This window comes from Delphinapterus leucas, chromosome 10, assembly GCF_059928025.1.
Source record: "Delphinapterus leucas isolate spDelLeu-1000000601 "Yukka" chromosome 10, BTC_Dleu_Yukka2, whole genome shotgun sequence".
NCBI lineage: Eukaryota > Metazoa > Chordata > Mammalia > Artiodactyla > Monodontidae > Delphinapterus > Delphinapterus leucas.
The window spans coordinates 33,063,216-33,079,678 of record NC_143138.1 but is presented as its reverse complement, the minus strand read 5'-3'; the positions used below and the strand labels follow the sequence as shown (position 1 = coordinate 33,079,678).

At 35.1% G+C, this 16,463-nt stretch overlaps 1 protein-coding gene across 9 annotated transcripts in view; it reads left to right on the top strand.

Moving 5' to 3' along the window:
• The window catches only part of UBR2 (ubiquitin protein ligase E3 component n-recognin 2), a 123,789-nt gene that overhangs the window by 57,330 nt on the left and 49,996 nt on the right, over positions 1 to 16,463 (top strand). For 7 of the 9 annotated variants that reach the window (XR_016394612.1, XM_089918707.1, XM_022581904.3 and 4 more), the window contains 8 exons: positions 1,152 to 1,272; positions 3,064 to 3,171; positions 3,517 to 3,605; positions 4,705 to 4,803; positions 9,969 to 10,132; positions 10,222 to 10,321; positions 12,368 to 12,496; positions 15,207 to 15,390. Coding sequence is in view for 8 of the 9 variants with exons in the window: in XM_089918707.1 (XP_089774833.1) it covers positions 1,152 to 1,272; positions 3,064 to 3,171; positions 3,517 to 3,605; positions 4,705 to 4,803; positions 9,969 to 10,132; positions 10,222 to 10,321; positions 12,368 to 12,496; positions 15,207 to 15,390 (994 nt within the window). In the remaining variant the exon portion in view is untranslated. Of the gene's footprint in view, positions 1 to 1,151; positions 1,273 to 3,063; positions 3,172 to 3,516; positions 3,606 to 4,535; positions 4,635 to 4,704; positions 4,804 to 9,968; positions 10,133 to 10,221; positions 10,322 to 12,367; positions 12,497 to 15,206; positions 15,391 to 16,463 lie in introns of all 9 variants that reach the window. The other 2 variants (XM_089918706.1, XM_022581905.2) reach the window with 1 other exon arrangement.

Sequence of the window (16,463 nt, the reverse complement as noted above, 5' to 3'; positions counted from 1 at the left end):
GGAAAACATGTTAAATTAAAAGCTTTGATAGACTTAAATAGACATTTATCCAAAGATGATATGCAGATTGCCAAAGCACAGGAAAATATGCTCAGTATTACTAATCACTAGGGGAATGCAAGTAAAAACCACAATAAGATACCACCTCATATCCATTTGGATGGCTATTAAAAACAAACAACAACAAAACAATAACAGAAAATCACAGGTATCGGCAAGGATATGGAAAAATTGGAACCCTCGTTCACTATTGGTAGGAATGTAAAATGGTGCGACCACTACGGAAAACAGTATGGTGGTTCCTCTAAAAATTAAAAATAGAATTGCCATATGATCCAGCAGTCTTGCTTCTGGATATATACACGAAAGAATTGAAAGCAGGGTCTCATGTTCTTAACAACATTATTCACAGTAGACAAAAGGTAGAAGCAACTTTAGTGTCTATCAATGGATGAATGGATAAACAAAGTCTATATACATACAATAGAATATTATTCAGCCTTAAAAAGGAAGAAAATTCTGATACATGCTACAGTGTGGATGAACCTTGAGGACATTATGCTAAGTGAAATAAGCTAGTCACAAAAAGATATTATAAATAATGTATGATTCTGCTTGTATGAGGTACCTGGAGTGTTTGATGGGTACAGAGTTTTGGTTTTGCAAGACAGAGAGTTCTGGAGACTGGTTATACAACAATGTGTGCTTTACAGAACTGCACACTTAAAAATGGTTAAGTTGGAAAGTTTTGTGTGTATTTACTAAAATTTTTTTAAAGTATTGATAACATCACATTTGTGCAATGAAGTAAATTATTTAAATTAGTGTGTAATTACATTAAAAATTAGTTTAAAGACATAAAGCCAATTTAAGCATTTAAATAATTTATAATTGGTGGGGCAGATTTTCAAATATAAGACCAAAAATTCAGGTTACTTAAAGCTGTAACTTCTTACTTTTTTGTAAGAATCCTAGGATTCCTTCTAGAAAATTAGAATCTGAGTAAAGCAAGCCACATGGTATTTTTCTTACATACATGAAAAACTCCCCTATAATGATGAGAGTGTAGCTATATTAAATAAAAATATTAACTTCTTGCTCTAAAATAGCCTTTTTAAGTTTGTTTTTTCATCCTGCCATTTCTTTTTAAGAGAAATACCAGTAGACAGACAAAGCCACTCAAAGTTCAAGTTATGCATTCGTCTATTGTCGCACATCAGAATTTTGGTTTGAAACTTTTGTCTTGGCTGGGAAGTATTATTGGATATTCAGGTAGGTTCATACTTGTGCTAATTGACTTAAAAATGAGCTCATATGCCTTTGCAAAACTGTTTTGGAAAAAATAGCAAGTGGAATCATTTTTTTGCTTTAGTTTCATGTTTTAAAATACCATCTCATAATATCTTTATACATAGAAAAAAATCTGTTTCCCAATTTTGATCCCTGGGATCTTTTTATATGCATACAGAGGAGTCTGTGTTCAAATAAATGCAGGAAACAGTGGGTTAAACAATTGTAAATGACTATCATACGCTAATGAAACCTAAATCTTACCAACTTGATAAAAGAACCTATTTCTTAATGGCGTATCCTGTGGAATTCTCTTCCACAAAGCAAGCTGCATAATGCTGCTATATATAAAACCTAAATGATTAACTGTTTAAAGGCTGTCTTTGTTTTGACTTCTACGACTTGTGGTTACTAATAATTTGCAACCCTGAAAATTTGCAAATTTGAAGTTACTGTGTATTTGAGTTTTTGTTTTTCCACAGTCTACAAATTAGATAATCTTTTAAAAGTAGTGATAAACAGAATTAAGAACCTTCACGTCCAATGCCAAAAATACAAGTTTGTTGTGTAACACTGAAGAGTAAACTAGGAATAGATTTAAGCTGTCATACTGTTCTTCCAAGAGAGGTGGTTTGAATAAATGACATTCCAATGTTTGCTATAAAGAAAATTTCTAAAACGTTTGTATTAAAAGGCTACTAGAAAGAGTATTGCCACACTGTGAATTGACAGGTGAAAATATGGGGGTGTGGAAATTTAGGAGAATGTGTTTGTTTAATCTAAATGTCTTTCCAATTATTTCACTCATCCTCTTTTTTTTTTTTTGGCTTTGGTGTTTTCCATTGGATATCTTTATGCCAAGTACTGTGCTACAGCATTAATGAATAGTATCATGGAATCAGTTTTCTGCTGAAAATTTTCTTTGAGAAAATTTATTTACCATCAACAATTTAAAGACCTTATCATCTATTATTTAATTCATATATAAAGTTTTCTCTTTAGCCTTGTAAACAATTTCTAGTTGGTGACTCTTAAATTTTAAAGTTACTCTATTTTTGGGGGTTTTTTTCGGATTATTTTGCATGCTTGTAGAAGACTTAAAAACAGTGATTTTAAATATAAAATATGAAACTAGAAGGTATTAAAGTTCTGGTTTTGTTAATGCTTATATATAGTTTTTAAGTTTAGCATTTAGAATATAAAGGAATTTGCCTTCCAAAACCCCTCATATAGTAGGTATACATAAGTACATAGTGTATTTTTGTTTAATGAAGAACATTTTGCATAACATTAATAAAATGGACTGGTATATATTAAAGTACAGAGGTAATGTATTCTTTCTTTTAAATGGTAGTACAATTTTATATTATACCTATCTTCAGTTATCATGGGATATGTAACAATTTTACTGTAACCTGGTTTAATTAGCATAGATGCTTAAAGAACCATGTTTATTTCAGTGGCTTTTGGGTTCTTTGTTGTTTATTTAAATTCTTTACAGCATAAGAGGTCATTGCCGTTCCGATACACATGTATTTTGGTATTCTGGAATAAGAGTTGGTGTATAATGCAAGATTTGGAATTTTTCTCCATTTTGTGAACATGTTAATAAAATAGTTAATATGTTTACTTTTTCTGAATAAATTTGACCTTTAGTTAAAAAAAAAAAAGTAAGACTCTATAGTAGATCCATTTGAAAATTTCTACTAATATGTCATTTTATTTTAATATTTGAAGTTACTGTATCTTGACTACTTTTCTTCTTGTTTTAAGATGGTCTTCGCCGAATTTTATGTCAAGTTGGTTTACAAGAAGGGCCAAATGGTGAAAACTCTTCTCTAGTGGATAGGTTGATGCTTAGTGATTCCAAATTGTGGAAAGGTACATATCTTAACTACTTTTAAGGTATAGGGGAACTTACACAAGTAATTGGGATGTTAGTTTCTTTTTCATTTGGGGAGGTATTTAATAAATATATTTATGGTTTTTAGAATTAACACATGCAGTCTTATTCTTTGGGGAAAAAACAGATTTGGGGATCCATGATCCAAATTAAATCACCTTTATGTTTTGTTTGAAAAATATATTTAGAAAAACTGATTAAGGAACACATGTAGAGTGTTGCTCTTGACACTTAAAATACAGTTGATCATATGAAAACTTTGGAAGTGTAATTTTTGGCTTGTTTGATATATCCTTATCTTACGTCTGCTCTTTTTGTGAAAGGTGCTAGGAGTGTGTATCATCAGTTGTTCATGAGCAGTCTACTTATGGATTTGAAATACAAGAAATTGTTTGCTGTTCGATTTGCAAAGGTAAGTGGTTTCTCACTTTTAAAGATTAACAAAATAGGTTATATACAGAGTAACTGTAGTCCATGATTATAACCAGTGTTTGTAAAATTAACAGCTGATAGTAATATGTCAATGCGTTGATTTTAAATTCTAAGAAACTTCATAAATGATCATTTTATCTTTCATCAATAGAATAAAATTCTAGCAGTGAGGGTTTTCTTGTTTATCATCTGCCATGATAATGTGACTATCCATCTCTGCAGTGTGTATGATGTGAAATGATAAATGAAGACTTTAAACCTATGTCATTGAATTATGTTATTCCTGTTAAATTTTGTGTAAGAAAAGATAATTTTAGTTGAAATGACCGGTATATTTGGATGTGATTTAAGAAGCATAACTCTAGGTTGTTGATATTATTGAATTATGTTCTTCTCCCTTTCAGCAGCATGCGATTAAGCTAACTGCTTGGTTTTTTATTCACCTGAATTAGGGGTTATTAACAAAGGAAACATACAAGAATCATTTGGGCAGCTCTTTCAAAATGCGTGTGTTTGCGTTCCATTCTCAAACCTACTGAAGCAGATTCACCAAGAATGGGGCCCAAGCATGTATACTTTGAAAGAGCCATCAGGTGACTCTGATAGGCATCCAGAAGTAATGAAAGTGTGGTTTCATCAGAGACAGTGTAAAGCTACTGTGATTTGGCTCCACCCATGTACAGTGACGTCCCAGGATTTTAGTAGCTGTTACTCCTATTTGAGTTCACAAATTGCCATTGTGCTAAAGAAGATTGTATAGTGAATTGATATTTACACAGAGTTTAGTTGGTACATTCCACTTATCATTCTCATAGAATATCTTATTGACTCCTCCAGCACTGATATTTCATTATAATCCTTAAACATTGGTCATTGTGGATTAGAGGTGAATCTCCCCCTTGTTGTTTAGAATTACCAGCAGTTGCAGAGAGATTTTATGGAGGATGATCACGAGCGAGCAGTGTCCGTGACTGCTCTGTCTGTCCAGTTCTTCACCGCACCTACTCTGGTGAGTAGTGCTTGCCTTTTCTTTGTAACTGATAGTTGGCACTCCTTGCCTTTTTTTGCCTTCTTAATAGAACTATGAGCGTTTGCAGAGTGATTATGTGACAGATGACCACGACAGAGAGTTTTCAATCGCAGACCTCTCGGTTCAGATTTTCACAGTCCCTTCACTTGTAAGTACTAAAAGACTAAGAAGAATTTTCTTGTTTTTCATTAGAAGAAGTAAAGCCTTAAAATAATAGAGAACTGAGATCTGTATATTCCTGAATAGAAAAATATTTTATTAATGGGTGATCAGACTTCAGATGCCTTCAGTCATACTAGAACATGTATCTTTGAATGTGTAATCTGGAGGAGGAAAGTCATTTGAACTTAATCTGTACTTTCTCATAGTACTTCCCCGAGGTTTTGAACTGATGAGTTAAAATTAAACTCATTAGTTTAACAAATCTATCCATTAGAAACAGCATATTGTGGGAATTCCCTGGCCATCCAATGGTTAGGACTCAGTGCTTTCACTGCCTGCAAGTTCAATCCCTGGTCGGGGAACTAAAATCCTCCAAGCTGCATGGCACGGCCAAAAAAAGAAGAAACAGCATATTGTGTATAATCTCACATTCTAAGAAGCCTCCTTTTCCCTGCTAAGGGAAGGGGTAACTAAGGCAGTTGAATCATGATGATTGGGTGATCTTGTACTAAGTTTCACTAGTTGTTCCAGGAGGCATCACTATGTTTTAGTTCTATTGAATAATTTATTAATATTTAATTCATTAAAAAAAATTACTGAGCACCTATTATTTATTGGGCACAATTCTAGGTTTTGGGAATGAACGGTGAACAGATATGGGCCTTGCCGTCATGGAACTTAACAGTAGGGAGGGAAAGACTCACATAAATGGTAATTAAAATTATAATAAAAACTGAAGAATTCTGTTGTTTTGATAGAGTAGGAGAGATCTGACCTTTTCCCACAGTTCAGAAGAGGATTCTGTAGAGAAGGTAACTTTATGTTGGAGTGTGAAGAGAAATCATGCATAGGAATCAACACTTGAGAAAATCCTGAAGTAGGGAAGGGAAGAGAAGGGAAGAAGTACGGTCGAAGATCCTTGAACACGGAGTTAAATGAGACCAGAAACATAGGCAAGGGGGCCTAATTGTATGGAGTTAAGAGTATTCTACAGTTATTTTATTAACAAGGTATTATGTTCCAGCTTCTTTTTTTTAATGACTGTTTTTTCCCCAGATTATTTTTATGTTCAAGGGTATATTCTAGGACAGTTGAAGCTGTCTGGAGTCTATTTAGCCACTAATGAGATATCTGGGGCCAAATTAAGGGTTTTGGTTTTTCTCTTAAGAACATTGGAAGGCACTGAAGAGTTTTAGGTGACACTTATATCATCACATTTGTGATTTTTAAAAGATGATGCTTCTTGTAATTTGGAGAACAAATTTGCAGGAGCAGTAGTGGATGTGGGAAACCTGTGGGGATTGTGGCAGCCGGTATAGAAGTTGTGAGAGATATGTAAGTAGTGAAATCTACTGACGGGCCACACGTTGGGTTTGAGGAATATTAGGTTTGGTGAGTGATTGGTTGTTGGGTTTGAGGGGAAAATATAAAGGTGATTTCTGGGTTTCTGACTTTTGTAACCAAGTGGAGAATGAGAACTTATAAAAAGGGAAAGTGTTGCTTTCAGTTGAGTCAGGGATGAGTTTGAGAAGCCTTTGAAACAATCCCATGTGTATTCAAATCTGTTTCTCTCCTCCATTGATCCTTTTGTCCATTTCCATGCCAGTACCGAGTTTTAATAAATTAGCTTACTATTCCATTTTGATATTTTATAGAGCTAAATCTTCTTTCATTATTCTTTTCAAAAAAATTCTTAATTATTTTAGGCTTTTTTTTAGAGAAGAACTAAAATCAGTTTGTCAATTTCAGAAACCACATTAGGGTTTTTGACTGAAAAGATGTTGTATTTATAGATAGTATGGGAAGAACTGATAACTTTGCAATATTGAGTATCCCCATCTAGGAACATAACTTGTCCTAAAAGTGTTTATGTTTTATATTTTTGACACTATTGTAAATTATTCACATTTTTAATCTCACTATGGCTAATATGTAAGAAAACTACTGATTTTTGGGCTTCCCTGGTGGCATGGTGGTTGAGAGTCCGCCTGCCGATGCAGGGGACACGGGTTTGTGCCCCGGTCCAGGAAGATCCCACATGCCGCGGAGCGGCTGGGCCCGTGAGCCATGGCCGTTGAGCCTGCGCGTCCGGAGCCTTTGCTCCGCAACGGGAGAGGCCACAACAGTGAGAGGCCCGCGTACCGCAAAAAAAAGAGAAAACTACTGATTTTTATATATCCATCTTTTATCAGGCTGGTTTTCTTATTAACATTTTCTCTAATATTTTGTGTTGATTCCTTGGAATTTCTAGTAATCTACAAATAATAATTTTTGTTTTTTTCTGATATTTCAACCTTTTATGTTTCTTGTCTGACTCCTTTAGTTAGAAGCACTAGAAAAATAACATATGTATTCATTTATTCAGAGCATATTTATTTAGCACCTTTATTAACTAGGCACTGTTTGGGGCTCTGGAGATAAATATAGCAGTAAACAAAAAAGACAAAAGACCCTGTTCCCATGGGATTTATAGTGCAACTGGGGAGAGACAGATGTATATAATATTTACATATTTATAATAAATCAAATGTTGAGAAGTGCTGTAAAGTAGGAAAGCGGGTTAAGGGGTTAGAGAGTGACAATGGAAGGGTCATATTTTATACAAGGTTATCAAAAAAGGTCTCTCAGAGAAGTAGTGTTTGGACAGAGGCGTGAGGGACTAAGTGATGTGACTAACCGGTGAAAGAGCTTCCTAGGCAGAGGGAACAGCAAGTGCAAAGTTCTGAGATGAATGTGCACTTGGCATTTTGGAAGAAAGAACCCAGAACAGGCCCGTGTTGCTAGAGTGAGTGAGGAGGAGAATGATCCATGAGGTCATTGAGTCTGGGGATAAGGGGAACATGGGAGTGGATTAGTGCCAGACCTTGAAGGCCATTGTAATACAAGTACTTATATTTTTTGTCTAAAGAAAGTAGAAAAAGGGAAATAGTAAAGAACAGAAATTAATAAAACAATGTAAATGTAGAAAAAAGATTTTTCTTTGAAAAAAAAGGGATGGGGGTAGATCTATAGAAAGTCTAATAAGAAAAACAGAAAAAATTTTATTTAAAAAGGACTACAAAAAACTACAAATCTTACAGATTTTAAATAGAAAATAGGCAATATTAGGATCAAATTAATCAATATAATTGGAAATTTGGATGAAATGAACAAATCCCTACGAAAAAAACACAGGTCGTTAGAAGAGAAACAAGAAATAGAAAATTTTAATTAATATAAAAATCTTCTCACAAAGAAGTCCCCAGGCCCAAAGGCTATACTGGAGAATTCTTCCAAATATTTAAGAAAAAAATAATACCTGTCTTATATAACTTTTTCTAGAAAATAGAGAAAGAGAATATACTTGCCAATTAAGTCCTCTGTAACCTTGATACCAGAACCCAACAATTACAAGAAAAGAAAATTACCATTTAATTTCTCTCACAAACAAGGTTGCACAGATTGAATCAAGCAATATAGAAAAAGGATAATACATCACAACCAAGTTTGGTTTTATTTCCTTAACGCGAGTAGTATACCATTTGAAAAAAAAATCAACTGGCGTAATTCAACTTATTAACAGACAAAAGGGAGAGAAAAGATCATATTAGATGCTTTTCCTGAATTCATGATTTAAAATGAACGAAAAATACCTCATAGCAAATGAAATAGGAATGAAAGAATTTATTTAATCTGATAAAATACCTGAAGACAAAGCAAAAAGTAAAAACCCAAAGCAAACATTATGCTTGATGGCGAAATAGTAAAAGGTTTTCCCCGAGACCAGAGTTTTTCTTAGGTCAGTGAAATCACATATAGTCATTTAATTGTCTCAAAATTGACTAATATAGCAAACAAGAAGGAAAATCCTTTTACTTGTCAATACCTCCCCTCCTTCGAACTTGAACTTAGTCTTCACTGTCTAGGAAAATAAACAGAAATTAATCCTATTGACTTTTGAGCTTTTTGGGGCCTAAGTCCTGGCAATGGGATGATGATTTCAGAGTTTTTCAAAGGTATGTTTAACTATATCGATTTTCTCCTTATCTGATGACTTTACAACTTAACCTCTACATTAGAATACAGTTTTACTATATTCTTAGACATCTAACTTTTGCATTCTTTTATCTTCTTTGAGGGGTTTGGTGATAGCAGTCAAAATTCATAATGTATATACACCTTAACCCAGTAATTCCACTTCTAGGAAATTATCCTATAAATATCCTTGCAACTGTACATAGTAGATATTTGTTGCAGTATCTTTTGTGATAAATAGCGTAAGACTGGGAAAAACCCAAATATCTCACCAGTAAGGGCCTGGCTAATAAAGTATGATAGAAAAGAGTACTGGGGATAATTAAAAAGAATGAGGGAATTTATGTGAACTGGTATGGGACAATCTCCAAAATATATCAAGTGAAAAAACCAAGTGCAGAACCGTATTTATAATATGCTATCCTTTGGGCAGGGGGGGAGATCATTATACATACCCATACTTATATCTACTTAATAACAGTTATCCATGTACTATATATATATGTGTGTATATATGCATACACGTATATATTATATACACACCATCTCTGGAAGTATATGCAAGAAAACTGCTAACAGAGATTGCCTTTGCAAGGGGGACTTTGGGAGCTAGGAGACTTAACTTTTTACCTGTTTTTTGCATCATTTAAGTGTATTTGCTTATTCAAAAATATATTAATATGTATATCTATATATAGAAAGAAAAACAAAAAAGTAAATCTCAACTAAGATTAAGAGGAAATATGGTTTCGTACTGAGTTCTACAGAATCTGTGATATAAACCTGTGGATCCTAGAATAATTATACCATACCATTATAGGTGTCTAAATGTCTCAGTTAAGGAAAATTTGCAGCCTGGTTCAGATCCCCCACCCTGAATTGTCTTTGAATAATGAGCCTTGGATCTGTCTCCTTACATTCTGGCATCTTTCTCCGTGATATAATTGTTGCTTCATACACGTGGCAATTGGAGTAAGTAATTGTTATTTAGAAATACACAAAAATGCATTTATGATATTACATAGCTGTGTTGAAAAAGGTCTAAACTGAAAGAGCTAACCAACATTGGTGACTTTTTTTTTAGCTTTATGGTAAATAGTTTTTTATTACCATGTACTCTGATATACTTTGTCCTAGGCTCGGATGCTCATCACAGAAGAAAACCTAATGACCATTATCATTAAGACTTTTATGGATCATTTGAGACATCGAGATGCGCAGGGCAGGTTTCAGTTTGAACGATATACTGCTTTACAAGCCTTCAAGTTTAGGAGAGTTCAGAGCCTTATTTTAGATCTTAAGTAAGTTTTCGCTTAATTATTGAACCAGTTGCAACTTATAAAAGGTCATTGTTCGTCCATATATTCATTGTTGTTTTTGTGTTGTTCAGGTATGTGTTAATTAGCAAACCAACTGAATGGTCAGATGATCTGAGGCAGAAGTTCCTAGAAGGATTTGATGCCTTTTTGGAATTACTCAAATGTATGCAGGTATGTATAAGCTGACACATTTCAAAAGTGAAACATTTACTTTCTCCCTTTTTTTAGTTCACTGAACTAAATACCTTTCTGTCTGTGCATTTTTTTCATACTGGGCACATTTTTTTGTGTGTGGTACACGAAAAAAAAGGTACCTGTGTGCCTCTCAGTGCCGTGGCCTCTCCCATTGCGGAGCACAGGCTCTGGACACGCAGGCTCAGCGGTCATGGCCCACAGGCCCAGCTGCTCCGCGGCATGTGGGATCCTCCCGGACTGGGGCACGAACCTGCGCCCCCTGCATCGGCAGGCGGACTCCCAACCACTGCGCCACCAGGGAAGCCCGACACTGGGCACATTTTTAAAAGAATAATTTGGATCAAGAAGCTCCTCTTAAAAAAAAAAAAAAAAAAAAGCTCCTCTTAATTGGAAACTCTTAGAAAGGTATAGAATGCATGAGATCCCAGCAGAGGTTCTGACATCTGCTGTACTTTTGTATTTGGTTATTTTTTGGTCACCGTTAATGTTCTTTCCTTGGGGGTTGCAGATGGTTTTGTTTTGAATATGCTTACATGGAAGTATTGTCAAATTAGTTATTTAGGAAACTATGTCTTCTTAATGTTTCCATATTTTTCTTTCATTGATACCATATTTATATGATATAGTATAGAACCCCCCCCCATTTAATTTTCTTTTTGGAAACACTTCTGTATACAAAATAGAATCTAGAAGCAGAAACTGGTATAGTTAACCAGTTTTTTGTTGTTTTGGTTTTGTTTGTTTGTTTGTTTGGGACCATGCCTCGAGGCTTGTGGGATTTTAGTTCCCCAACCAGGAATTAAATCTGGCAGTGAGAGCACAGAGTTCTAACCACTGGACTGCCAGGGAATTCTCCTAACTGTAAAAAGATAGATGACATTTCAGAAAACCTGAGGACTATCATTATGATTCCTTTAGTAGCTGTCTGGCTTTCTTAAGAAAGGAATAAGCAAAGTTAACCTATCATTTTTAGGATATATTCTAGTTCCCATGTTGGTGGTGGTTTCTGGGTGTTTTATTATAGTACTTCTATTTTTTTCCTTGTACCTATAGAAAGAGTATCTACCTTGGTCATTTTGAATACTCGAAGTGTCCTGTATTTTCTATTATTTTTAATCAGTTCCAGTGCACCAGGGTAGTTAGGCTAGTTTCTAAAAAAGTTATATTCTTTTATATTAAAAGCTGTTTATGTTTTTCTTGTTTTGCTTTCTTTCGGTCTCTATGAAAACTTTATTGATTGATTGATTGATTGATTGATTGATTGCTGCATTGGGTCTTCGTTGCTGCGCCCGGGCTTTCTCTAGTTGTGGCGAGCGGGGCTACTCTTCGTTGCAGTGCGCGGGCTTCTCATTGTGGTGGCTTCTCTTGTTGCAGAGCACGGACTCTAGTCACGCAGGCTTCAGTAGTTGTGGCTCGCGGGCTCTAGAGCTCAGGCTCTGGAAGACAGGCTCAGTAGTTGTGGCGCACAGGCTTTGTTGCTCCACGGCACGTGGGATCTTCCCAGGTCAGGGCTCGAACCCGTGTCCCCTGCCTTGGCAGGTGGATTCTTAACCACTGCACCACCAGGGAAGCCCTATGAAAACTTTTAGTTACAGATTACAAATAAATATAAAAATTTTATTTTAGTATATTATAAAACATATTTATAAATTCAGTAGCGTTTTAAAAGTCTGCCAGGTTTCTTCTGACAGTTTTTTCTATGGATGATAGAGCTAAAAAGGGATTTGAAGGATTGTTGCAGTGAAGTATATACATTTTATTGTCTAAAACATATAGAAGATTGCCTCTAAAATAAGTTGTTCTATATTTTATTGGGATTTTTTATTTATAAAATTTTAGAGAATGTTATATAAACGTGTTATTTAAGAAGTTGGACTTCTCATACTACTTGAAACTTCCTGTTAGAACTTTTACTTTATATGTTTTTGTAATCAGTATTTCTTCTGCATTATTTCTTAAGTTTTGATGTAAAAGAACGGATGTAATTTTAGTTTATTTAAAAATCTTTTCATTCCTTTTAAGGGAATGGATCCAGTTACACGTCAAGTAGGACAGCATATTGAAATGGAACCAGAGTGGGAAGCAGCCTTCACACTGCAAATGAAATTAACACATGTCATTTCAATGATGCAGGACTGGTGTGCTTTAGATGTGAGTCTCTTCTGGGGTCAGGGATAGGAGATAAATGGAGGAGAGACAGAGATAAACAATTTCCTAAGTAAAATCTGAGGCAGTTTGGAGAGGATAGTGGTGATATGTTCATAAAACAGCATATTTTCTGCTTTCACTTGTATATTCAGTAAAAGTTCAAATTCTGAAACCTTAGAAAACTCTTGGAAGATAGATAAAGGAGGATATAATCCACACTCTTCTTTTATGTTACTATCTTTTATATATATATATAATCCCATCAAGATTTTGAGCATATAAAAAGAAGTTTATAAATTTAACCAAAAATGAAATTTTACTATTGGTACATTTGTCCTATGTCTTAAAATTATTTTGGCCTTCCTTTGGCTATAAAATCTAGATGAGAGCTTGTGTAAGTTGGGAGGCCAGAGAAGGCTTCTGTGAGATCTGAACTATGTGTCAGAGTTAACTGATCAAAGAGTAAAGAATATTCCTGACTGAGGGACAGCTGCATCATGCTCTCTGATGAGAACGAGTACGGATCCAGGAGCTGTGAGAAGGCTCTGGTCGGAACAGAGGTTGAAAATAGAGAAGTAAACAGGTGCCTGGCTTTGCAGGACCTTGGAAGCCATGGAAAGAAGTTTGAATTTTATTCTAATTAAAGTGGGATGCCATTCGAGACTCCCAAGCAGAAAAGTGACATGATCCAATTTACGTGTTTTTAAAAGTTACTCTGTGTGGAGAATAGATGGAGGAGGGTAAGAGTAGAAGCAGGGAGTTCAGTGGAGACATGTTGGCTTTCCTTTGAGTTACTGGAAATAATCAGTGGTCAGGTTTGAGAGAAATTTAGATGAAATTGCCAGCTTGGTAATAGACTGGACAACCGGGAATGAGGAAAACAGAGAGCCCAGAAATAAACCCACACATTATGGTCAATTAATCCACGACAAAGGAGACAAGAATATGCAATGGAAAAAAGATGGTCTCTTCAGTAAGTGGTGCTGGGAATACTGGACAGCTACGTGTAAAAGAATGAAATTAGAACATTTCCTCACACCGTATACAAAAATGAACTCAAATTAGATTAAAGACCTAAATGTAAGACTGAAGCCATAAAGTTTCTAGAAGAAAATATAGGCAGAACACTCTTTGACATAAATCATAGCAACATTTTTTTTTTTTTGGATCTGTCCCCTAAGGCAAAGGAAGCAAAAGCAAAAAAGAAACAAATGGGACCTAATTAAACTTAAAATCTTTTGTACGACAAAGGAAAGAGACAGCCTACTGAGTGGGAGAAAATATTTGCAAATGATATGCCCAATAAGGGGTTATTATCCAAAATATATAAATAGCTTAATATCAAAAAAACAAACAGCCCAATTAAAAAATGGGCAGAAGACCTGAATGGACATTTTTCCAAAGGAGACATACAGATGGTCAATAGGCACATGAAAAGATGCTCAACACCACTAATCATTGGAGAAATGCAAGTCAAAACCACAGTGAGTTATCACTTCACACCTGTCACAATGGCGGTCATCAAAAACACCACAAATAATAAATGTTGGCGAGGATGTAGAGAAAAGGAACCCTTGTACACTGTTAGTATGGATGTAAACTGGTGCACTGTGGAAAACAGCATGGAGTTTCTTCAAAAAACTAAAAATAGAACCACCATATAATCCAGTAATTCCGCTTCTGGGTATTTCTCTGAAGAAAACAGAAACACTAATTCAAAAAGATACATGTACCCCAATGTTCATAGCAGCATTATTTTCTTTCTGACTCACTTCACTGTGTATGATAGTCTCTAGGTCCATCCATGTCTCTACAAGTGACCCAATTGCCTTTTTATGGCTGAGTAATATTCCATTGTATATATGTACCACATCTTCTTTATCCATTCCTCTGTGTGAAGTAAGTTAGAAAGAGAAAAACAAATTTCGTATATTAAAGCATTGTTTACAATTGCCAAGATATGGAAGCAGCCTAAGTGTCCATCAGTAGATGAGTGGATGAAGATGTGGGAGGGTGTGAGTGTGTAGGTGTGTGTGATGGAATATTACTCAGCCATAAAAAGGAATGAAATTTTGCCATTCACAACAACATGGTGGACCCTGGAGGGTATTATGCTTAGTGAAATAAGTCAGAGAAAGACAAATCCTGTATGTTATCACTCATATGTGGACTCTAAAAAAAAAAAAAACAACTAGTGAATATAACAAAACAGAAACAGAATCATAGATATAGAGAACAAACTAGTGGTTACCAGCGGGGAGAAGGAAGGTGGGGAGAGGCAAGATAGGGGGGATTAAGAGGTACAAACCACTGTGTATAAAATAAATAAGCTATAAGGATTATGCTATAGCACAAGGAATATAGCTGATATTTTAAAATAGCTGTAAATGGAATATAATCTATAAAAATTTTGAATCACTATCTGTACACCTCTAACTAATGTAATATTGTAAATCAGCTATCCCTCAATTAAAAAAAAAAATAGGGAATGAGGGAAAGGAGGACTTTGGAACGACTTCTAGATTTCTACAGCTCTATAAAGATGTCATTTACTGAGACAGGGCCCTGAAAGAGGGAGCAAGTTGGGAAGAAAAGACTAAGTTTAATTTTGCCCATATTGGTATTTGAAGTACTTTATACATCGTTGAATTGGAGGTGCTTGGTTAATGTTGTAGAAACCTTTGAGTAACTTACAGAAAACCATCTTTTTTAGGAAAAGGTATTAATTGAAGCTTACAAGAAATGCCTTGCTGTATTGACTCAGTGTCATGGTGGTTTTACTGATGGTGAACAGCCAGTCACATTAAGCATTTGTGGACATTCAGTGGAAACTATCAGATACTGTGTTTCCAAAGAAAAAGTTAGCATTCACCTCCCAGTTTCTCGCTTACTTGCAGGTAAAGCATTTCTCCCTAAAAGAGAACCCTGAAATTGTCTTTTAAATTGTTGTTTGTGGTTAATATTTATTGAATACCTACAGTGCATTTTTCTGAGAGTTTCACATGCATTAACTTATTTAATCATCACAGCCTATGAGGTGGGTATTGTTGTTAGGTTTATCACAAATGGGAAGACTGAGACATGGAGGTGGCTCGCTTAGCATCACACCGCAACAAGTCAGAGTAGGGATTTTGAGGTAGTTTGGCACCAGAAACCATGTTTGTAATGACCATACCATAATGCCTCTTCAGACTTCTTAACTACATATACCACATGTTTTATTGTTTATCTCAGCCCAGCTTCAAAGTCTGTGTTGTTAGGGTTCAAATTGGTCTATCACTTAAGTGATTGCTAATAAATTGAAACCACCCTATACTTCCTCTCTCTCTAAGCTGCTTCTTATTTGTTGATAACCTTTTAATCAGCAGGTTGGAGTGAGTCCCAAATTGGGGTAATAAGATTGTAAAAAGCATTCTCTGTTTAGACTACAACATAAACAGGACAGTTAATTCTTAGTTAACAGTTAACTAAGGTTGAGCTATAAAAGAGCCCTTTGCAGTTAGGGACTAAAGAGGCTTTGATCCTAAACTGGAAGTTCTGGGGAACTGAATTCTGAGGTCAGGATCGGTGCAGACCATGAATTCCATGGCCAGTTTCTCTGTTCAGTTGCCAGGAGGATCTCTCACTACTATACTTTAAATGGAACAAACTCCATGATCCAGTGGAATACGACTTAAAATTGGAATACAGATTGCTTTGATAGTTATGTAGCTGCTTTTGCTATGTTTGTATGTCTAACATTTACTTCTGTAAAATGTCGTCAGTGTATGTTGGTACCTGTAATTAAGACTCCAGTTCAAGTGTGCCTTTAATTCTGAGGTTCATGAGAATAACAATTGAAAAGCTTCATTTATGGGTGCAATTCATTTTATATCTTAATGTGTAACATGATAGGTTCCCAAAGAGAAACAGAAAAGAAGTTAGCTATAAAGTTGAGTGAATATTTATGTTTTTTTAATCTGAATTATTT